Below are 23,969 nucleotides of genomic sequence, written 5' to 3' on the forward strand. Positions count from 1 at the left end.
AAAAAAAATGTGTGCACATATGTATATGGTCTACTTCTGACATCAGAAATTCTTCCGGTCTGACAGCCATGGCCTCCTAGGGATTTGTTTTAATGTTTAAGCAAAAGCAACCCGAATCAGAGTATGAGCATCCTTAGCAGGTACTGCAGAAAAGGAGGAGAAAAGAGAGGTAGGAAGTATCTGGTGAGGCACGTTTCTGCCAGTATCTTTTAGAGCAAAAACCATATACTGATGAACTTCTGAATACTATGATCAGTGTTGCATGTTTATCTCTAAAGAGAGAAAAAGAAAGAGCCCCGTGCTGACAGGAAGCGACAAGCAGCTTGCCCTACAGCTAGTAGTACGTGCGTATTTGCATATGTACCAGAACATGCCACAGTTCTGCTCTGGATGCTCTCTTTAATTAGTTCACCATCCAGTTCCTTTTGCTTTGACAAATCCCTTGTCCTCTTCTCTTCTTTTTCATCTTTCTCCATTCTTCCCCTTTCCTCCCTTTTGTTTTCTTTCTGTTTCTTCCCACAAATAACTAAATTTGAAGTCCTGTGCAATCCTCAGCTGCTTCTTCCCCTGCACCCAATAATGATCCCCATACCCTATGCAGCAACCGCCTCCATACTTCAGAAGCCACCCTGGTGAGCTGCTCCTGATGGTTTATATTGATGTGCTCCAAGCCTAGACTCCAGGGCTGAGGCTCTCCTGGCACAGCCTTAAGAGGGGCCCAGACACTGTGCTTGTTCTTCAGGAGTCCTCGATTTGGGGTCCTGCCTGCCTGCTCATCCAGGCTTGTGGAGATGATCCACTGACAGCGCCTGTGAAGTGTCTGGGAGTAGCCTGGAAAGTAATTATTTGGGCTTCTCCTCCTGCTGTCATCTGCCTGAACTCCTCTGTGGGTGCTACGCTGAGCTACTATCACAGAACCTAACATTGACTATTCAGGGGCATCTGCTACTAATTGGTTCTTTCAAACTGCTTAATTGCAGCAGATAATGATTTAAAAAATTAAAATTGTTGTAGGAGAACATTTGAACGATCAAGCTGTATAATTTGTTTTAGTGATCCAAAAACAGCTCCACAGTCCATTCAGGAACTCTTCAGGGACCCAAGAATTTCTATTCTTGTCTCTCAGAGAATTTAAGATGTTAGTCTATGTGATGATGTGCATTAATAATTTTAACAATCACAAAATACTTGTGGGCTTCCAGAACTGCAGACTTTTTCACTCTCAAGTGCTCTCTATGTGCCTCATTTATTCAAAACAGACAACTTTAAAATTAGATGCATTTATCGAGCATTATCTGTGTGAAACACAGCCAAGACTTTTTTGGATAGACACTAAGAATGTTTTAACATATTAGCTTGCATCCATTCATAATCCCTCAGTGAAATTTCCTCTTCCCCAACAGCAACTTCACACATACACAACTGGTATGAGCAACAAGCACTTTTATGCTGTGCTGCTTATCTGAAGTGAACTTCATTGGTAGCTTACATTTCCCATGTCTTAGTTTCTCAAAATGCCTCACCAAGATAATGATGTTCACCAAATCTGCAATACTTGAAGGCTAGTTAATGAAAACATCTCCATATAGTTTAAAATATTATTCAGTCGATGACTGCTTAGTCTGGGTTTAAAAAGGTGATACAACGGCACACATTCTACTGGACCACTATTTTTATTAAATTACAGCAAAACTAGAACACCAAAATCAACTACAAACTGAAGTGCCTTCAGTACTTCTGAAACCTTCTCTTATCCAATGTCTGCACCCTTGCTTTGGCAAATACATTTCACTGCCTTTAGTTGTTGAGTATTTCTTCCTAACATGTGGTACAGAATTAACATCAAGCACTGAAAAATCCCTCCCATATATGGTAGAGTAATGAAAACCAAAGCTCTTCAAAACATTTTTTCTGTAGACAAAAATATCTTCTACAGGGTTCACTGAGACAGACTGCCAAGCCTGCAGCCACAGGGAATGTAGGGTTAGAGCAGCCCAATCCAAGCAGTACATCAGCTTTTTAAAGCTGCACACAGACCAGTCTGTTTGCTTTGCCACTTGAACAACTACTTGCTTTAAACTGAAGTGAAAATTTATCTGCCAAAGTAATTGATAGTAATCCTACTTTAAAACAAAATAGTGGCAAATTCACAGTAACTGATAACCTCCAATTTTATCATACACAAATTCCTATTATAAAGCAGTGAAATAGCAAAAATTAAAAGAACTGCTGCATTCCTTTCATGCTCAAAGACAAAATAAAGTAAAAAGAGAAACAATGAGACCAAGTGACTGTGCCAAACATCCTCAGTCTCAGCCACTCTCCTCCTTAGTTAAGTAATGCTTCACCAACAGACGTGTAAGATGTTCACTTCTATGCCCTAGTCATGGGATTTTATCTTACAGACAAGAAGTGACATACATCAATAGAACCTATATGAAATCTTTTTTTTTTTTTTGCCAGTACTTGCTGGAAAAGCAACACTCCTTGTAATGTGCGCATACACAAGATGAAAAAAGTTTTCACTATTTAAGAGCACAGTAGATTAAAGTTCAGCTTACAGTTGTGATATCTTTAGGAAACTATGCAAGATTTCAAATATTCTTGGGTCTTTAAGTGGGTTTTCAAGTATCCTATGTGATCAGAAGACTCAGTCCACAACAGAAGTCATCCAGACATACAGATGATTCAAATCTATGCCTGTTCCTCTTCAGAGTTTCAGACTAACTTGAGAAATTTTAGTACAGCGCAGAACAAAACCACTCCTCAGAGCTGCAGTAACATACACTGGTAATTTTCATCTCTGACACAAGCCACACTTTTCAAAAGTAGAAGCTATAAAATGACATCTATTATGTTTTAACCCATATGATTACTGTGCACAATGTAATCACAGTCAAACATCTGATGCTTAGCTGATTTACTTCTGAAATTAGTTCTATGTAGCAAGCAGTACTTCAGTACTACATTCATTATACAGACCGACGTGTTTAGGAAAGAAGTCTTATCAAAAAATGCAAAATGATAAGACAAATTTCCATAAATTAAATCCTTATCGAGACTTGGTGCTACTCCCTCTCCACCACCCACAGGTAGTGTCTGCAACACTGCTCAGAACAACCAAAAAATACCCTGCCTCAACTGAGAAACTTTGTTTCTCCTGATTAAAAAAGTCGCAAATATAGCAGTTTCACCACAATATATTTTAACTTTATACTAAAAATACCCTTATGAGAACCCTGTGAATTCCAATCATTGTCTGAGAGAATCAAAAGCCAGGAAGCTGTTCAATACGGCAATCTAGGTAATAACGGCAAACTATAGCACGGAAACGTTAACCCCTTGGACTTCGAGCATGCTGCTGAAACACCCACACTGGCTTCACAGGTAGCTCAGGACCTCTAGTCCCAAGCATGAGATTTTCCTTATTTCAAATTGTCGGGGCAGAGCTACAATCCATGAATGAGAATGAGCATTTCTGTCCCTGTGCCACAGTTAATTTGCAAAGCAGACAGTTTACCTGTAGAGGGTAAAGAGGTGATGGCAGCAGTAAATTTACACCTGACATGAGGATTTCACTTGTCTGCTTTCTGGAGGGCTGTTCCCACTTCTAGCAAAATCAGTAGAATTATCTATTGTCTTAAACGATTCAGGAACAAGTCAGGAGTATTTTACAGATCATAACATACAGATATATAGCGCTAAGTAATTTGTTTGGTCAGTACATCTATCAAAGAAAATTGAGAGAATATGTAAATCTTTAAGTACAAGATAGTCATCCTCATCTGATTACGCAAATGCAGCTAATAATACAAGATAGTATTTATATGTCCTTTAATTTACTGACAGTAAAGAATGGAAACAAAGCATTTTTAAGGCATGTGCTTTCTGTTAGGAAATGTGATACTTTAGCAACAATTTTCCATAGCCTTTATGTCCCTGTACTACAAACTATTGCAAAAAAAAAATAAAAAAATAAAAAAATAAAAAACCAACCACATGAATACAAAACTAAAACAAGTAACATAAGCACAGAAAGCTAAACATGCATGTATATTTTATACATCCATATATATCCATCCAAACAAAACCAAGTATGTAAATTTCATATATGGAATAGAAACACACATAAGCAGACGTACTGTTAAAATATCTTGCTTTATTTAGATTCAACACTAACTAAGACATAATTTTCTCGTGAACTTTTAAATAAATCGGGGACCTCCTCTGCCTTCTAAACAACACATACAAGTAAAGAAAAATCTCACAGAAGCAGCGTACCTGTGTTCATTTTGACACTGGTGGATTTGCTATAAAAGCCTTCGGATTTCCTGTGAAGAATAAAACGATCTATTAATTTGCACAAGACATGAATATGTGGCACAAAATGGCAGCAGGACTTCTCAGGGAAGTGGAGAATCAACATGATATAAACAACAGTCCTATTTTAATGTGGCTTTAATTAAATTGGCACTGTGCGTTCTTCCAAAGTTAAAGATGAGCTGTTGCTTCCAATATAAGCTACTCTATTTGTAAGTGTTTAGTATCTCTCTGGTAAACACTTGCTCTGGGATAAAAAAAGCAGTGATTGATCTTTGGTCCTGAAACTATAAACTAAAGAAGACTCCAGTTCAAGAACATGATTAAAGACTGCTTATAAGCCTTATTCACTCTTCTACATGAGCAAAGATACAAAGCATAGGCCTCGTCAGATATTTTTGAATCAACCAAAATTATTAACTCTTCCCCCAAAGGTTTCCAAGAAGGAGATTCATCTGTTTTCATCCAGTGATTTAACATCTCTCTGCAGACAACACTAACATTCTTAATGCTGCTCACTGCATTGCTCTGCGCTATGGGATATGTTTTGGCATCCACAGAAACTCATTTCAGAAGTCCCACTGGAGTCAACAAATAGGAAATCAAGTTGTTACATATTTGGTTTCCAATCTCAGCAATGTGCTTTTTAAAGGTAGCAATGTGCATCAAATTAATGTATGCAAAAGCTATATCACTTATTGAGGCATCTCAACTCGATACAGTGCTTACAAACTAACAGCAACAGAAAAAAAGCCATGAGAAAACCCACAGTTGTAGAAAAAGCAGGACATCCTTCATTAACAGGCCACTTCAATCTACTGGTGTAAGTCACAGCACCAACTGGAACAGTATTTTCCATCTACTGACATTTTACGTTTCAAATTTATGTGAGGTTCGGGAACTTCAGTAACTCCTCTCTCTCTCAGCCTCTTTAAGGTACTGCAGTAGCATAAGAGAATGACAAACAAGATAAACGCAGAACTGGTTTCAAAGAATACCCCATTCTACCACAGGTAAGAACCACAGAGCATGCTGTGCACTCATCAGTCTCAGCTGTATGTTACATACATGCTGCCCACTATAATTTACTTCAGTGAATGAGAAACACTGAAGGACAAAAAAGTATGAGCTGAAAACAATCATTCTATAGAAGCAAATAGAAAATCATTGTATTTTTTTACTTAGCAAAGCTGTTAAAAACTAAGTATAAACTACTCAACTATGTTGGAAGAGTGACCCTTTCTATAACGGAAGACTTGAGATAACTAATATTTAATATAATTTAACAGTGACAAACATCAAAATAGAATTTGAGCTCAGCTCAACAGGTGGACTGAATTACCTGTACCTTTGAAATGATGATTAAATTGCCATATTCTCTTGTACTCATAATGAAGCCAGATTCCATGCTGCTTGAAAAACTTACTGGTAAGCAATACTTTGTGTTAAAGTATTTGAAGAAACTGTCTGAACTCTGTTGCTATTATCCAAAGTCAGTTTTGTGACAAAAAGCATGTATGATTAAAACACACACACACACACACAAAAAACAAAAAACAGAAAAAAAAAACAACCCAACAACCTACTTAAATACTATGGAAATAGTCATCTGGCAATGAATAAAGTTTAAATTACATTCTATCTATTCTGCAGCTATCAGAAAATTTCTAAAAGAGCTTGAAAAATTAAGGCAAATGATCTCTCTCTTTTTTTTTTTTTTTGATAAATAATCTTTGACTGACACTTTGGATTTACATAACAGCAACAGAATATTTTTAAAGCCCCAACTTCTTACAACGTTTTCAGGCTGCTAGAAGAGACACCATTTTCAAGCCTTCTTTTAGCCTGGAACTGAATCACTGATGGTACTGCAAACAAGCAATGAAATGCAACATGATATTTATTTTCAGACCCAACAAGTACAGAACTCTTGGAACACTTTTTTTACTTTTTTTACACTTTTTTTACACGATTTTTAGCAGGTGGCTTTGATATACTTACAATGAAGATTGCTTAACTTTTACTGAAGTTTTAACACACAACACTCAGTTTTAGCACTGAACCTTCGTCCTCTTAAGACTTTTCCTATCCTGATTACACTGCATGGCTGACTTTCAGTGAAGGATTGCAATACAAATCATTCACGTTTCCACATTATTCTCATTTTCCTATAGAAAAAAACCCACAGCCATATATACCTGAAAAGTATGCAAGCAAAGAAAGCCATATAGATTGAACTGACACAAACAGCAGGCCTTGCAGTTTAACTAACTGCCACTGCTCATTTAAAATTATTTGGAATTTTCTGTTGGTAAAGAGTTAAAGGAGTGTTCAAATAATTAATGATACTGGCAGTAGGATTCAAATGAATGCAGTGAAATTAACAGCCAGATGTACAAAAGCAATGTACTTAAACATTAAAATTTGCCTGAAAGAACATTAAGATTCCTACTTCAAGAAATTGGTTTAGGAGGGGAAGGAAAGGGCTTTGTTTTGCATTTCTGTTCCTACTTCTTTGCCTCCTGAAAATTGTTCTGGGTAAATGGGCTTGTAGAAAACTCTAATCTGTACCCCTGAGTGATGTGATGAATATTCCTCTGGAAGTATGAGACAGTCTTCCTTACCAAAAGGATGCCTCACAATCAGCTAAGGTATTCTGCTCTTGGATGCCAAAACAGAAGGAATGCCCATAATTATAGTGCAGGCACAAAGTGTGTCTGGAATGTATAAGTTTGCAAAATCAACAACTGCTGATTTAGCCACCAAGCTCAGGCAGGTCTTCTAAAAAATTCATACCTAATCTTAGATGATAAGATAAAGGAACACCAAGTTGACCAGAGTGGCAAGGGGAAATTTTCCACTGAGAGAAGTTGTGGATGCCCCACTCCTGGGGCTGTTTAAGGCCAGGTTGAAAGGGGCCCTTGGCAGCCTGATCCAGTATCTGATTTAGTGTTTGGCATCCCTGCCTGCAGCAGGTAGATTGAAACTAGGTGATCTGCTGGTCCCTTCCAACCCAGGCCATTCTGTGATTCTATGACAGTGCTAATGCACAAAAATGGGTCTGTTAGCTTGGATACAGCTGCAGTTACCACTGATTTAGTTTCACTAAATACATAAGGTACATTGCTGTATTATTTCTTGATAACTCCTTATTTCTTGATAACACCACAAAGATTATTTCAGCTCAGCAATACTTTGCACTGTGAGATGTTACTGTAAACACTTGTGGGCAACTCACTGACACCAGCTCTGTTCTCCCCAGAAGACCTTGCACCTAGCTGTGATTGCTTCTCCTGTTCCTGCTAAGTTATGAAGTGTGGGGTGCTGTGGGGAGCCATTCTGTCACCCCTTCTGTTCCACATTTATATGCAGCTATAAAAAGAGTTAGTGAGAAGTCAAGAAAGGTTTCTCCACCTTCAGTTTACTCGTGAACACAAGATGCATCTCTACTGTTTGAGGTTTAATTCCATTACGGATCAGATGTTAGAGCACCTACAGGTGTAAGGCAGGAGCTGTACCATCCAACCAAACATCAGCTAAACAAACATGAGCATAGGCTTTCTGAATCAAAGCCTAAATGAGCAGTAACATGCTATTATCTGCTTGCACCTCACCCAAACAATTAAGATCATCTTTGTTAGTAACCATAATCTGTAACTAGGTAAAGAAAGAGAACATTAAAATTCAGAATATCCTTTGATAAAGGAGAAGATATTTTTTTGGAAATATGTAGAAACACTGAAAAGTGTCATTACAGCTAAATTCTTAGCTTAATGATTTGTAAATCCTTAAATGCCACATGTAAGTATCAGCTCAAACCCATCCAGCCTCTAGGTATCTTTTGTTATCTGTCTCTGGCTCTGTGGCCTAGAGCATAGACAATGTTGAAATGCCAAGTTTGTTATCTGTGTAGCTAACTGGCAAGCGAACCCCAGGAAACCAGTTGTTTTCTTCCTTAAACAGTTTTTGAAAGGCTTGTGAAGAGCAAGATGGTAATTTACCTTGTTTGGTATATTTTGAATCAAAACATTCAGACTACTGCTATTTTCCTTCCAAAAGAAACTGGCAATGTCCAAATAAACTGTGTCTGAAAATACTGTTGATTTATTCTACTTAATAGCCTGAAGGAGGCTCAAAGACAAAATATTATTATATACACAACTTCTCTTTTCCAAAAGCAGCTGATCTGAGTTATATTTCAGCATTCTTGGTGCTGAGTACTACAGTAAACTGTATACGGCTAGAATCAACTAAACAACTTCCTCTAGTTTGCTAGGAATTAGGGATAAAATTAGGGATAAAAACTTGAAGATATTCCAACTGTCCACAGTATCAATAAAAGTAAATTAGGTAGGTATTTAACTTTCAGTGTAAGCTCAGTTCTCCTGCAATAAAACCCCCACAGACTACTCAAAGCACTGAGGAGATTTCATCTTGAAAACCACAAGTAGTTCTAGTTCCCATAACCAAGAGTCCAAAGAGCAACAGGTACAGGAGAATACATCACAGGAGGCTACGGTTAACCATCCTTTATAAACACATCAAGGGAGTAGACATAACTGGAGGAAATAGAGGAACAATGCTGGCACAAGAACTGTTATGAACTATTTGTCTTAAACCGAAGTTGAAAATCAGAAGGTGATTTCTACTCGTGGAAGCCATTCATGTCTGAAGCATTTATCAAGACTGCTGTGGTCAAAATCAAGAGCCTGGATTTGGCAAGTGTACTTAGAAAAGGTGACTGAAAGAAAGAGAATAAATTTGATAGCACAGGACTTTCCAGGCATTTGGCTGTTTTCCCAATGTAATTTTTCCTCTGAGAATGTTACAAATGCAAGATAAGGAAGAAGTGGTATGGTGTTTGTCTTTTCCCATGTTTCTTCATAAAACAGGAAGAAAATAAAGTAAATGTTTGATAAGAGAGAAAAAGTAATGAAAATTTAGAGAAAGATTACATGTTTCTAATCTGAAAGTTCCTTACAGCGATTTTTTAGTTGCATAAATCAGAGGGAAAATTTCATATTGTTGCATGTTAAATTGGTATCAAGTTAAGTAGTTAAGAAGTAATTACAATAAAAACTTGCACATTTTCTATTACATTTTTTGAGCACTTTAAGAGAAAAATATCCAACCAATGGCGTTTTGATTTTTGCTGAGAAATGAAATAGTCTATACAACAACACATTCTTAACGCGCATGACAAGCACAGGGAAAACACCTCTGACACTGAAGAATGCTTAAAAATACTCCACTATGACAGCGGTTTTGAATTGATCTGATTTCCTACTTTCCCTAGGTTTCAGCTTGATCATGGAAGCTATGGGGAGCCAATGTATGTGAAGTGGAATGGGTTGCCCAGGGACATGGAGGAGTCAACATCCCTGGAGGTGTTGCTATTGTGTTTTGAACACCTGGAGGTGTTCAGCTATTGTACTGAGGGACATGGTTTAATGGGAAATATTGGTGATAGGTGGATGGTTGGACTGGATGAACCTGGAGATCCTTTCCAATCTTGGTGATTCTATGGTTCTAAAAAGTGTTATTCAAACGTAATACAACAGAGAACAGAAAAACAATTACCATATATTCTTAAATTTGGGATCTCTAAAGAAAGAAGTTGAGACATTCTTCTTCCTTTTGTAGCATGATTTTTATTTTATGTGTATTTTTTTTGACTAGCTGCATACTAAAAAGAAACTTAAGTTAACTTCTGCACTTAGCTCTAAATAGGTAATTGTTTTTTTCTGTCACATCAAAATGACGAAATGCTGCGTTTATGTTCTGGATCTGCTTAAAACTCTGCCATTAGAGAAAATTTTACTAATAATTCCAGTACTGTGTTTGTGATTTTTTTGTTATTTTAATAGTTTAAATATATAGACAAAGAAAACACCCTCTACCTACTCACTGTAATCCACATTTCTTCCTTTTTATCCCCCAACCACCTAGTACTGTTTTAAAGACTGTGAATTTCTAGCCCTCAGTGCAGATTATTTTTGTCTCCTGCTTTTGTCTTCCTTCTCTACTGCAAAACAACAGAAACTTAGTGTTTGTTCAAATTAAATAATTTTGTAGGCTGACAGCAACTTAAGATTACCAGTGGAGAGCATGTCCCTGAAGTAAATGTACAGCACATCTGCAAATGAACATTTTGGGAGTAAGCTGACTTACTGACTAGAAGAGATCCATTTTTTTTTCAGGTGACCATGGATTCCCAAAGATCATTCTAAGAATGCTTTTTTTTTGCTACGCACGGTTTCATTAAATGCATTGTGCGATAATGTAGCCAAGGAAATTTGTGCAGCCACATTGAATGCAGTGGAGCTCTGCCAGTATCTAAATTGTTGATCCTAAAAAAACCTGTCAACTAGCAGGTTTTAGTAGTACCAAACAGCAGTGATAAATACCACATGTAGAATGTGTATCATAACAGGACTACTGGACTATGTATCAAAAACGCCAAAACTTGCAATAGCATTAGGTGTTATCACTGCAGATATATGCTCTTAGTACAGCAAAGTAAATTACTAATTTTTAGCACCCCAGCCATATCCTTCATTACTGTGTATGAAAGTATTTGAAGGTGGCCATATTTTCCAAGTTGCAAAACTGCCTGATGTCTTAATACTGAGCAGGTTGATGACTATTTGAATGCAGTTAATTCACCTGAAGTATGCCTAAGCTGAGGAAAACTAACTTCATTAGCGTTCATGGACATAATTACAAAAAAACCTTCACCTTCAGTACTTGAAACTCATTAAGCATCTCCTCAGTTCAGCAGTTCCCTTGACAGTTAAACTTCAATGTTATAGATGCACACACGTGCCACTACCAGATAGGCCAGAGCCCATATAGAAGACGCATGCCTGAGACAACCCCAAATTTACCTACTACTTCACCTTGGGACTGGTGGTAGCAAGGCAGTTTTGGTCACACACATACGCTTGATATGATTTCAACACCTGGATTACCAGAACTTAGTGGAGTTCATTGTGCCTTCCAGCTCAATACCAGTGGAACAGGGGAGCAAAACTAGATAGAGCTAATAATACACAAGCTTTCTAGATCACTTTTTGGAAATATGGAAACGTTTGACAGAAGAGGGTCTGATTAGGACATGCCAATCATTTCACCATGCTCAAGTAGCTTATTTTACTAAATACAGTACTTAACACACATACTCAAAATTCCCTTAACTCAAATTTTTATTTCCCAGAAGATCCAAATAAAACAGGCCTTATGCAACTAATCCTCCATCTTTCTCAACACACAAATTCCAAGAATAATTAGAACTGTGTTCCTATTTAAAACCCATCATGTGATAGTTAAATATGGATTCATTAGCCTTCAGTAACTAACAAACACATGACAAACACTTGCAGAATCTTGAAAATAAATGATGAAAGTAAAACTTGCTAATTACGGGTCACTTGAATGCTTCAAGTATCATTAATCAAAATTTCCATGTTTATACAGCATGATACACAATGCATTTCTACATGCACAAATCTCCACTTATATATCATTCCTTCCAATAAGAATTTTTTCATGAGTCAACACCCCTCCCATTAGAATCAGTGGAAATAGTGTTCATTCATTAGAGGAAAAATCCTTTCCTATTTTCTTCCTTTTTAAAATTAGAAAAATGCTTCCCTGAAATAGATGTAATTTTACATCTGTTTAACAGAGCTAGACTAATCTATTTTTTTATTGTTGTAAGATTCTGTAATGTATTCTTAACAATTATGCTGTAGCATAATTCTGTAAGTAACAGAATTTAGTTCTAGACTTTTTAACACATTCATAAATACAAAAAAAACCCCTATATAACTGACGAAATTAACTAAAATGATTTTCACTGGAATATTTTCATCCTTCTTATTTACTAAGATGTAAGTTCAATGGTATCACACAGGCAAATGCATTACCCCTAAGTACTTAAAACTTTCAGCCAATTTTGTCAAAGTTTGGCAGAGAGCCATAGGCCTAAATAAAATTGACCGTTTACTGTTCTGAGCAATTCTCACAAAGAATACAGATGTTATCGAAACCAAATTGGTGATCTATCCTAGCATTATGAGATAAGCGTATCATACCAGGAAGAAAAGTTACAAGCTGTGTATGGATAGTTGCACATACCTTATGACCCTTGCTACAAATCAAACAAAGAGAAGTACAACTTGATAGAAATCAGATAATGTTCGAAAATTACGAAGGAGATCACACTGATTTGAAATGAAGAACTATAAAATGCGAAATGATAATCAGAATACTTTAGCTGTGAAGCAAAACTAGAGCAGATTTATTCACTGTTGATCTGAAAAGACACCAGATTTCTTCAGTTCTGCTGCTCAATGAACTACTGGTAGCCTTTCAGTCTGCATACTGACATACATCAGACTAATGGCAGAAAGATCAAGCAACAGTTAAGTGGCAATGAGTTTAAACACAAACATGTAAGACTCATCCAGAGTCACAGCTGCCTTTCAGGACAGTAATTCCTTTCAGCTTCTGTTAATGTTCACACTAAATGACTCAGCATTAAATGCTTCAAAGCAACTCAAACACTGTAAACTTTGATCTTCCCAATGTGCTATAACAAGTGTCTTATTCCAGCTGTTCATCTCATTAATTCTTACCATGTTTGGCTATTTCTGAAAAATCTTAGCACTCCTTATCATAACTGTGGTTCCAACAGAGACTTAAGTGGTTCCAAAGAAGATACTTAGTAGCAGCAAGACTATGTGCTCGCAAAACACAGGAAAACTTGCCTACCACACATGAAGAATAGATCAGCTTTGCAATCTTTTGTTAGTATGTTTTCCTGATACTATGTTTTGCACATTTCCAGGATACACAATCACCATTTTTCATTTCAAATAGCTTCACCCTCCTTCTCCATACAATACACATAAAACAACGTACCTTCTATTGTTTAAGCATCACTGTTAGACAGTTGAGGGAAGTGATTAGACGCTGGCGTGGCCTCACCTCAATCTCTGTGTGCAGTTTGGGTGCCACAATACAGGAAGGACATAAAACTATTGGAGAGTATCCAAAGGAGGACTGTCAAGATGGTGAAGGGGCTGCAGGGCAAGATGTATGAGGTGCAGCTGAGTTTCCTCAGTTTGTTCAGCCCAGAGAAGAGGAGACTGAGGGGAGGCCTCATTGGCAGCCTACAATTCCTCCCAGGGAGTGGAGGGGCAGTGCTGAGCTCTGCTCTCTGGTGACAGTGAAAGGGCCCGAGGAAACGGCACGGAGCTGTGTCAGGGGAGGGTCAGGCTGGGTGTTAGGAAAAGGTTCTTCACCAGAAGGTGGAGGGCATGGAACAGGCTGCCCAGGGCAGTGGTCACAGCATCAAGCTGATGGAGTTCAAGAAGTATTTGGGAAATACTCTCAGACATAGAATTTGGTCCTGTGCGGAACCAGGAGTTGGACTTCAATGATCACTGTGGATTCCTGCCAGTTCGCGATAGTCTGTCATTCTGTCGTTTACAACACTAGTACATGCACTGTACTTTGACTGGTTTAATACCTAATGAAGTCCAACATGCTTCAATAAAACAAAAAGCCCCAATTTTTCCTAGGATAAATAATCAAGGAAAGAACTACCAGCAATTATAATTAGTAGCACACTTAAACTCACATTATTAAGAACTGCTAATGCTAGCTACCTGTACCTGCTAACTGAATTTCAGAAGTTATGGAGATTTGGTTCACATTTAGAGATTGGTTGCTTATCTTTCTCTCTCCCTCTCAATTTTTAACTGTCCACCAGCACACTTAAGGACTCTGCTGTTTAACTCATCCTCTGCTGATCCTGGAGAAGCCAGAAATAGCATAACATTAAAACTCCCAGGTTAAAGAGAATTAGAGAAGAGAGCATACAAAATGCTCAGTCTTTACAGAAACTGGGAAAGAAAATAAGTATTTTTTAATTGAGAAAAAACTACAGTATTTGACAGAAATGGCCTAGAAAGAGAAAAAGGAAGCACATGTGAAACCTGACAGATGCTGTCTGATACCTGAAGAGCTGACAAGACTGAAATGTGAGCATGAATCTGCAAAGTAACTTGAAATACACTTAAGAACACAAAGGAATAGAATCATATGTCTTCTCCATATGCCTTTCATGTAATTGCACCATAAATTTGTGTTAGATTGCCAATCCAATCCATTCAAATATATTAGGGAGAGATTTCCACTAGTGAGAGTCTGTTGTCTGGCAATTTTAATTCCAAAACTAGACTACTCTGGCATTCTAGAGGAATTCAGGGATAACCAGCAGGTTCAGACCACAAAGCAGGAGTCACTGAGGTAACTTGGAAAACCTGAGTACGTTGGGGAAAAAAAAAAATCAGGCTTTGAAAGGGAAATGGAATCTGCCTATTCAGTGGGAGAGTGTCTAGCAGTTCCTTGACTGATGGTTATCAAAAGCTGTTGCTGAAAACCACTCATGGGAAAAGGTCCCCTCATCTCAGAACAGCCCAGTGACCCACTAAGCAAAAAGACCAAGAAAACAAAGGATGTTTATGTTCCCATTTACTGTAAATTAAGATCTGTTTACGGAGGGGGTTTCATGTAATGGCTGCATTATTAAACTTACAGCCATTCTCAAATAGACATGGTTTCACATACCAATTAAATCTACTTGTATATCTAAGAAGAAAAATGAGTAATGGATGTGTTTATTTTTATTTCTATAAATTCCAATGACTTTCCTGTCAATTTAATTTCAGTGACATTTCAAGGATAAAACTGAACCATTCTGTCAAGCAGTCTTACATGGTCCAAGCCTCCTTTAGGCCAGGTGCCATATGGCATAGCAGGCTATCTTCTATAATAGAGTGCTAGCATTTGGTTTCTATGCCTGATTCTGCTATTGACTTTCAAAAGTCAATTTTTTATCATTTTACCTTTATAACTTAGCTTTCTCTTCTACGTGTCTGTAACTTCAGGAGAGGGACTGTCTACACAGACATACCAGGATAAGATCCTAGTCTCTGCTGAGATGCAGCCTTTCCTCAATGGGTAGAGGTACCAATCAACATTGATTCCCTCAACATTTTTTTTTTTAAAGGTTTCCCTAAATGTTCAATCAAACACAAAGGAAAAGTTTGAATTTTCATTAACCATACCTGCCCATCCCCTTGATCACTGGGCAAATGGTAGCTGCTAAGAGCAACAACTTGCTAAGAGAAGACATTAAAGAATTTATAATAAAATCAATGCAAAAATTCTACCACCACAAAACTGTTTCTGCATTACTGAAATAAAACTGTAGCATAAACAAAATTTTGAAAATACTATTTCCCAGGATTATTACTGTTACAGGTCTTCAGATGAGAGCTTATCTAAGCATAACTATACAGCATACGGTTTCTACCATACAAATTGTTATCCATAAAACCAAACAATTGTTACCTATTCTACTTTATAGATATTATATTTACTTCCTGCAAGTAACATTCATTTCTGTAATAGCTGAATTTACATTTATCAAATTTAACTTTATTAATCAAAGGATTGATTTTCCCTCTCAGTTCTCCCCAAGAATTACAGATAATATATTTTTACCAATAGGGTAAAATATTAAATTATGTGGTTAAATATTTTGATATTAATAATGCTATTTCATTACCTCTTGCTCGGTTCATGTATTTACTTATACCTTCTATGAATGTACTACTCTGATATTTGATTTTCCAGTGTGGGGAGAAAACATTATCGTGTGACACTCACTCTTGCTATTCTTACAGATCTTAAATGAGGAAAAACTGCTCAGTGCTTTGGTTCAGGATTCCAGACAGCGAAGGTCAGAGACAATATGATTCCTTATCAGCACAAGATTGCCTCTTCTCAGTTCTGTCTGTATAACAATAGATTGAATAATAAATGATTCTGAGTCAAGTCATACAGATGTTACCTCAAGAACATTTAAATGGAATTCTCATTCAGCTGAAAGAAGACTAAATACACTGACCACACACATTCTGTGAAATGAAAATACTTGTTTCTAACCTGGCATAACCCTCCATTTTTCCAGTGAGAAAATATATGAGAACATGCATATACATATACACATACGTCCACACGCCTCTATCTTTTGCCTGCAATCTACAAATATAATGATTAAAAAGCTGTAATTTAAGAACTATAGTGATGTAACATAAAATTTTTGATTGCTTTAAAGACAATTAATTTGCTTGTGTACAGAAAGAATTCTGTTCTTCCTATAAGGAACTAAGCAACGGTGAACGTAATGGTAGCCCAGCATGCAGCCATGAACCTCATTTATAACTTAATTTTCCTCGAGGCTTATACTAAACGTTGATCGCTTGAACAGCTATGCATTTCACTATGTTATTTCTGGCTCAGAAAGCTACCATATTCTTGATGAAATAACAGAGACTGGAAATAATTTTAGTAACTTTGGGTGACTGAATTAAAGATAACTTGGGTCCATTTTATCAGAATACTTCCAACATGGATAGTGCTAATCAAACTCCCCCTTCACATCAACTGTGGGTATAAGTGCCAAGCACTTCCCCAGATCCAGCCTGAGATTGGTGCCAGGCATGCAGCAACTGATGAACAAAGTTTGGAATCACTGGGGAGGAGGGCTGAGTGCCTGCACAGCACTGCAGAGCATGGCCACATAGTGCAGTACACACTGTCAGCCATACACAGCTGGAAGCTTTCTGTGGTAGTGCACAATGTCAAAACCTCAGGAACTGTGCGGGCAGGGACACAAACTGGAACTTGTATTCAGTCTAATTCATCTCTACTATCACACATACTGGCAGCAAGTGAGAGAAGGATCTTAGGGCCCTACAACAGGGTACTTTCATTCCTTCCTATTAATGTATCCCATGATAAGATCCAGCTTGTGCTCTGGATGAGGCTACAGCTTTGCAGAAACAATGGGATATGAAACCATTGAAGTAACTGCATCCATACGGAGAGGTAGCTTTAATTCCAGCATCTCCGACTCTCAGCCTTTATAACAGCAGCATAAGTGTTTCTCATGTCATTGTTCAGACTTTTTTCCTCCTAAAAGATGGAAGAGGTGGCGGTGCATGGACACCCAAATCACTTTTCTATAAACACTAATTGCTAATGAAGTTAGGCAACTGCAGTTAGCTTTCAGCTTAAGTTCTCAGTCCCATATTCCTTTCTAGTGAGTCTTACCTTTGTCTATTGGACTTGCTTAAATGCCAGCGTTCTTGTAACTGCCCTCCAAACACAACTCCCCCTTCCCCTGCCTCAGGCTATTTGTCACAGTCCAGTGCTCTTATTCCCTCAGTTTTCAAGCCAAGCAGACTTTTCCCCTTCAAAACCGGTCTACAGGGAGTCTGAAAGAATAGCAAACACTGTCACCTTAGTTTCAGGCTAGATCTAGTGTTCACTGCAATAGCAATTACATGAATTACACTCAGAAGCATTCAATATTCAAGTCTAATTTTCTGCTCATGTGCAATGAGGATGGATCTCCAGATATTCTGACTGCTAAATCTCTTCTCAGCATCTGCAAACAGATTTTTCAAACATACGCAATTTTTGAAAAGGAAGGTAGAAGTCACATTCCTAATGAAGCTAGATTAAAGTTTACATTTGTGTTCCAGTCACTGAGGTCCTAGCCTTGCTAAAATATAGATCATCAGAATTCTTAAAGTGTACAAAATAATTACGTTGTAGAACCACAGCTCCTACCTCTTGCCAAGCAACTAAAATCAGGATGTGCTCAATGAGTTCGTTAATAATTGGCATCATCAATCTATGCCAACCAGTCTAGAGAATTCAATAATGCAGTTTCAAATAAATTGAATAATTTTAAGTCTTAAGACAAGGTTTCTTTCAGGAGTATCATGACATGTAGCTTGTTTTGCTTTCTAAACAGACTAGTGAAACTTTGCCAGAGGTACATCCCCAGGAGTACTGAAGCTAACAGGAATCTTCCATTGACTCTTAGTGGGTTCAGTACTTGTCTTCAATGTAATGTGACTTCAAGGTTATCAGATGTACCTCCAGTAGCAGCAGTTACTCTAACCCTGCCACAAGTGCTATTCAGGTCTTCATTGTTCTGCATTGTAAGCATCGCTCAACTAATTCATGGAGTGCTAGCACATGAGATAGTATCTGTTTCAGGAAAACTCATAGATCAGTTACATGCCTTGCTATAATACCAGCTATTCAACTTAATTGAGTGCAGTGTGAATAACAAAGAGGATAGATAATGTAAGGGAGCGTCACAGAATATTTTCTTCTACAAACTTCTCTTTGGTCTACTTAATTGTTAAAATTATGTCCACAAACGAATCTGTTGCATGAAATGTTTTCATGCTATTTTTACAGCAATTTTTTTTCTTTTAAAATTGGCAACAGTAAGTGCCATTCCTGTAGCAGATGTTCTCAGTTCCCACACACTTAATTATAGTTTTATAACTACAATCACCTATTCTACAGTGCATTGTAATGTGTTGTTTCAAAAGCCTCTGGCACTTGCTCATTACATCCTGCTGCTACTCAGAGCACCACTGATTTGAGCTGTGCACCAACTCACACCCACGTCACAAGAAGGTAGGCTTCAACTTTAACAGGTACTTCATGTGAGCCTGCACAAACAGCCATAATGGCACACTTTAAGAACGTTCAGAGAAAGAAATAATCATTATGGTTGATCACATTCCACAGTTTTTATTAATACACCAGTCTACAACTTAGAGCAATTTTTCCTCTGAAGAGCTATCTCAAACAGCTTGAAAAATGGAAATCTAACTGGAAAAAAACCAAACTTTCAGCAAATTAGGCTCAGAAAGATGGATAAGTTTACTTTGTACTTTTTCCAGGTTAAAAATAATTACAAGTCATGCATGAATTTTAGTTGTTTTTAATCAATGTAGTTGTCTAAAATAAGCCATAATTCTTTATGTGAAAAAGAAAAAACAACACAAAAAACAAACCCCAAACAAAACCCAAAAAAACAGTAGCCTAAATTTTAGAGTTGCATAGCACATACAAACAGTCAACAGATAATGGAAAGATAACTGCCAGCTGCATAACACGTCTGTAGGTTGGGCCCATAGCTTTTTCAGTTGCTTTCATTCCATAATGTATGAAAACCAGGTTTTTCAAACAAGCTTCTGTAAGCTGACACCTTCTTTCAGCTTACCCATGGAAACCCATGTGTGTTTTGACAGCAAGGCACACTGGGTGCTCTGGCAGCTCCAGTTCACTGAGATGCTCCCAAGCACTCCAGTGCCACAGTGCTCAAGCTGAAGCACAGCCCAGCAATCCTCATAGTACAGTGGCTTTACTGCTAATGGTGTCAGATTATCTGCAGGCATAGAAGTAATGTGGAGAACTGTAGCGATTATCATGTTTACTCCCAGAAGTGGTAAGTGCAAAAATGTACTTTAAATTCAAGACATTAAATTCAAGTGAAAGGAAGATGACTAGAAGAGAGAAAACAAGGAGAAAGACAGTAACATGGAAAGCTTTTGGGAAAATTTTCCAATATATTACAAGCAGTGGTCCTAAACAGAAGATAAATTGTTAAATGTCTTTTAAAAATCTATGGGCTATATATATGAAAATACAGTAACTGTAGATCTTATCAATATGCTGTACATCTACTTTTGATGATTTTGTATTTAGTAGCAACATTATTTAGAATCTGTTATTTCTCAATCATTCAATTCTATAAATGCATTTTTGAACTTGCACTTGCAAGTATTTGCATGAAGCACTATGATCTGTACAGCTACCGTACAGCAGATGGACAGAGAAGTAAGCTCTTGATCTTAAGTGAAATACAACTGCAGAACAGATCCCCTCACATAGCTTCAGTGAAAGGATCATTGCCCTTGAAAAGATAGAGCAAAGAATCTGAAGAACTTACGGTTCTCTCCTTTATAATAAGTCAGTGAGGGCAACAACAGTCAAGACTACCTAGAACACAAAGTTAATTCAAAGAAGGCATTATGACAGATATGTAAAATGCTCTCACTATCAGGTCAGTGAGTTTACTGTATATCCTGAACTTGCAGAAAGCAAATCAGTCACAGTTAATCCATAAAAAATGTAAGGTACAAAATGAAGATTTACATAAATTGTTTTAGTGGAAAATAGTCTTTATGTAAACAAATACTTCCCCTTCCTTATGCTAGTAATTATTTAGTGCCAGTTCAAGATGTTTTGAGTTTTCATTCTCACAATAAGAAAGTCTGCAATTTTCAAACGTGTTAAACATGTAGTAGTAGATACGTCTAAGCCCTCTGTGGATATCTAAGGCAAACTATAAGCTTGATCTATGTTCTAATGCAGGATTGCTCCGTACTGACTTCAGCTGAGTGACATCAGCACGAACAAGAAGAATGGAAGATAAGGCCTTGTCTTTATATCAGCAATGAATTATTAACTGTTTTGCCTGTCCTTGGCATTCTAATTTTATATTGAGCATCCTCCTGTCTCTCACAACCTTGGTGCTGGCTGACAAATACAGAGTAAACAGCAAGAAAGACAAAAATATGCACCTTGGTCATATTCTCCATCACCATTCAGTGGCTGTAGAAGTAAGGCAGCTATTACTTACCCTGTTCCTAGTGATTATTTGGAAAATCTCTCCTAAATACCTGTACTTGGACAAAATCTGGCCAGACATGTATAACAACTCTTCACTTTCATAAGCATAGAGAACTAAGCGCTGCATGCTAAATTCCTCCAAGGAGAAACTGCACATAGTGAAGGTACGTAGCACCAAAGACCTCTATTTTCTGCTAAAAAATAAAGGAAATAGTGCTTAAACTTCATATCCTCATAAGTTTTGCAAAAAATCAACCTCATTTGTGTGGTACTCAATCAATACTTAAATGAGTTGAGTGAAAAGGGAGTCCTTAGTATTAACAAAAGCCTATTAGTATTAACAAAAAGCCTATTAGTATTAACAAAAAGCCTATTTGTATAATATTAGTAATAAGAAAGTCTTACAAATGAACCATTTTCTTTAAGGTTCCCATAATTTTGTCTGTTTGTCTGCTAATTTCCATTCTCAGAAATAGTGAAGAATGCAAATACTTCCTGCTATTTCCTCAGTTGTCATAAGCCAGTGCAGTTCAACTGAGGTCAGTGGTGCCCCTTTACACATTAGCTGAGGATCCAACCCCTTATACACATTTATCCCTAAATGTTTCAGATGAAAAAGCCTTGTGTGTAAACAGAAATGGCATGTTACAGAACTTCTCTCACCACTTATGACATCAAACATGGCATGGGTTTTCTTGTTCTCTAATTTAAGACTCAAGAGCCTATGCAAATACAAACTCCTTCTACATAAGTGGTCTGTGAATATTCACTGAACAATGTGGCTACAGTTCATATTCCTGGGTAAATCACAGTTTGTAACAATAGCCTGTCTACATTAAATGGAAGATAATATATGTTGTTATATTGCCATAGAGTAAACAGAAGGTGACAGAACAACGACAACGAAAGTTTTAACTTTGACTACAGAATGCAGATGCAGGATGTATCTGAATGCCACATTTGCCTGTGGAAGCATTGAAGCAGATGCAGGCTGTTTGGTGGCTCTAAAATAATTTTTGGGTTTTGTCATTTTTGGATACTTTACAATTTGGGTTTGTCAAAAATAAATTTATAAAGGACTGGCATTTGTCTTGAAGTCTCATACACAGAGCATCCTCAATGACTTAATATATTTATTTTCATGCAAAAATATACAAAATGTTGTAGTAAAGTTCAAGGGACCTGTGTCAAGAACAGTTGCAACTATCAACCACTATTACAAAGTAATTTTGTCACCACTTCCCCTCCCCTCTGCCTCGTGCAAATCCAGTTTTTAGTATATCTTACAAGAAAGACTTTGTATGTAGTAATGGTTATCAAACCCACATAAATCTTTTAGACTGGCTCAATCTTCTCCCATTACCGAAGTACTGCTTCCATACTGGCAAGCGTGTGTAACAACTTCCTGACTTCACTACATGAACACAGCCTGCTTCAAAGATGACGCATTTTTGTTTGCACTATCCCAAAACAATGTGACATATCCCTCCTTTATCCCCACCAAACACAGAATTCTGCAATGAAGGGATTATAAAAGAGCAAATGAATTAATGTTGAACTAAATGCAATGAGTGCTGTTGTAAAAGTAGGCACTTGAAACAAGCAAGACTCCTACATTTCTCTTCTCAGTAAACTTCTGTGCTCTGAAAACTGGGTTATAGTCACTTGTTTTTAAGAACTTCACCTCTAACTTTTAATACACAAACTCACTCTTTTTAAGAGCTAAGAATTATCAGAATAACTAGAAATCTGTTTCAAGTGTAGAGGATTTCATTTGTAAAGACATTGTTTTAGTGACATAACCAAGACCATATGAAAGAAAACAGCACTTCTGTCAAGCTGCGTTCCAAGGCATGGGCAGATGAAGATTCCCCTGTCCCACTGATCTCAATTTCTTATCTGAGAAAACTTACACACTACATGATCTGATAAGCTATTTAAGAACACTGTTTTTTTTTTCCCCCAAAACTCTCACACTTTCTATGAAGCTAGAGAACACTAAGAAACATGAAACAAAGTCATTTAAAAGCAGTCTTACCTTTTCTTGTAAAAAGTCAAGCATCACACGACTGATTACTTTGTAATACATCCCCACAGAGGCAAGAAGGTTATCGAACCATTTGCTTTGTTTGCCAAAACATTAGTGTAGGTGAACCAAAAGCCAAATTGTAGTGAACAGCCACCCTGAAGCACCTTTTGGCTGACTGTTTAGCAACTATTCTGTTTCACACAGTTTTGCTTGTATGACTCATACAGAGAGAGTACAGGCATTAACACTGATAACTGAGCTGTTTTCAGACACTACTGTTGTCACTGTTACACACGCAGCAGATTTCCTTGAAGTATGACAGCAGGAAACAAATATGGGTGTAGCTGGACAGGAACGCATTGTTTTGAGCTCCCACTGGATGCAGAGTTACTGAGTCATGTAGAGGTCAGCATGGTCACAGAGCCTCTCTTGCTGAGCAGTGCTATCCCAACTGCTTATTTGGTTCATCCTTACAGCTCCTCTCCCTGTTTTCAGGCAGACCCGGGAAGTATTTAACACCAGAGGCAGGTTGGCAGTGGCTTTAGGAGAGACATTTTCTCTGCATTGCTTTCGAAGAGACTTTTAAATAGGTGTACAAGAGGAGCCTGGAAAATTTTTCCCAGGGGAAAAAAAGCGGTAATTCCGTAACATGAGCTAACTTTCAGTAGCCACAAGGGACAAAGCAGAGCATACACTAACAAAATCCTCTGTATTACTTTAGACTGATAAGGCTTCTGCTAAGCAAATTATCCATAAATAATCTCAGAGTAAATTGACCATACTGTTTTAGGGTACCTGGACTCCTTTCTCAAAGTCAGAACAAGAAATCGCTGTGACCTTTAACGGAACCTGTCACTTAATCATATATATGAAACAAAATATTGTGCAGGAGAGCTTGCCAGAAATTGTATTGAACTTTCTGAAATTTTATATACTTTTTGCTTCCAAAAGCCAGGTTACTACTTGTGTAAGTTTGGCTCTATATTCAAAATATTACATTATTTGTAACTAAGTGCAGCTGTTGGTTTTTTTTTTT

At 37.4% G+C, this 23,969-nt stretch overlaps 1 protein-coding gene across 24 annotated transcripts in view; it reads right to left on the minus strand.

Moving 5' to 3' along the window:
- Positions 1-23,969, minus strand: part of SORBS2 (sorbin and SH3 domain containing 2) — a 194,750-nt gene that overhangs the window by 74,928 nt on the left and 95,853 nt on the right. For 19 of the 24 annotated variants that reach the window (XM_021396833.1, XM_021396835.1, XM_021396832.1 and 16 more), the window contains one exon: positions 4,282-4,331. The exons of 2 other annotated variants lie outside the window; for them this stretch is intronic. In XM_021396833.1, coding sequence (XP_021252508.1) covers positions 4,282-4,291 — 10 coding nt within the window. In that variant the 5' untranslated portion in view covers positions 4,292-4,331. Of the gene's footprint in view, positions 1-4,281; positions 4,332-20,221; positions 20,257-22,942; positions 23,693-23,969 lie in introns of those variants that run through there. 3 more of the 24 variants (XM_021396840.1, XM_021396850.1, XM_021396855.1) reach the window with 3 other exon arrangements.

Source organism: Numida meleagris, chromosome 4 (genome assembly GCF_002078875.1).
Source record: "Numida meleagris isolate 19003 breed g44 Domestic line chromosome 4, NumMel1.0, whole genome shotgun sequence".
Classification (NCBI taxonomy): Eukaryota; Metazoa; Chordata; class Aves; order Galliformes; family Numididae; genus Numida; species Numida meleagris.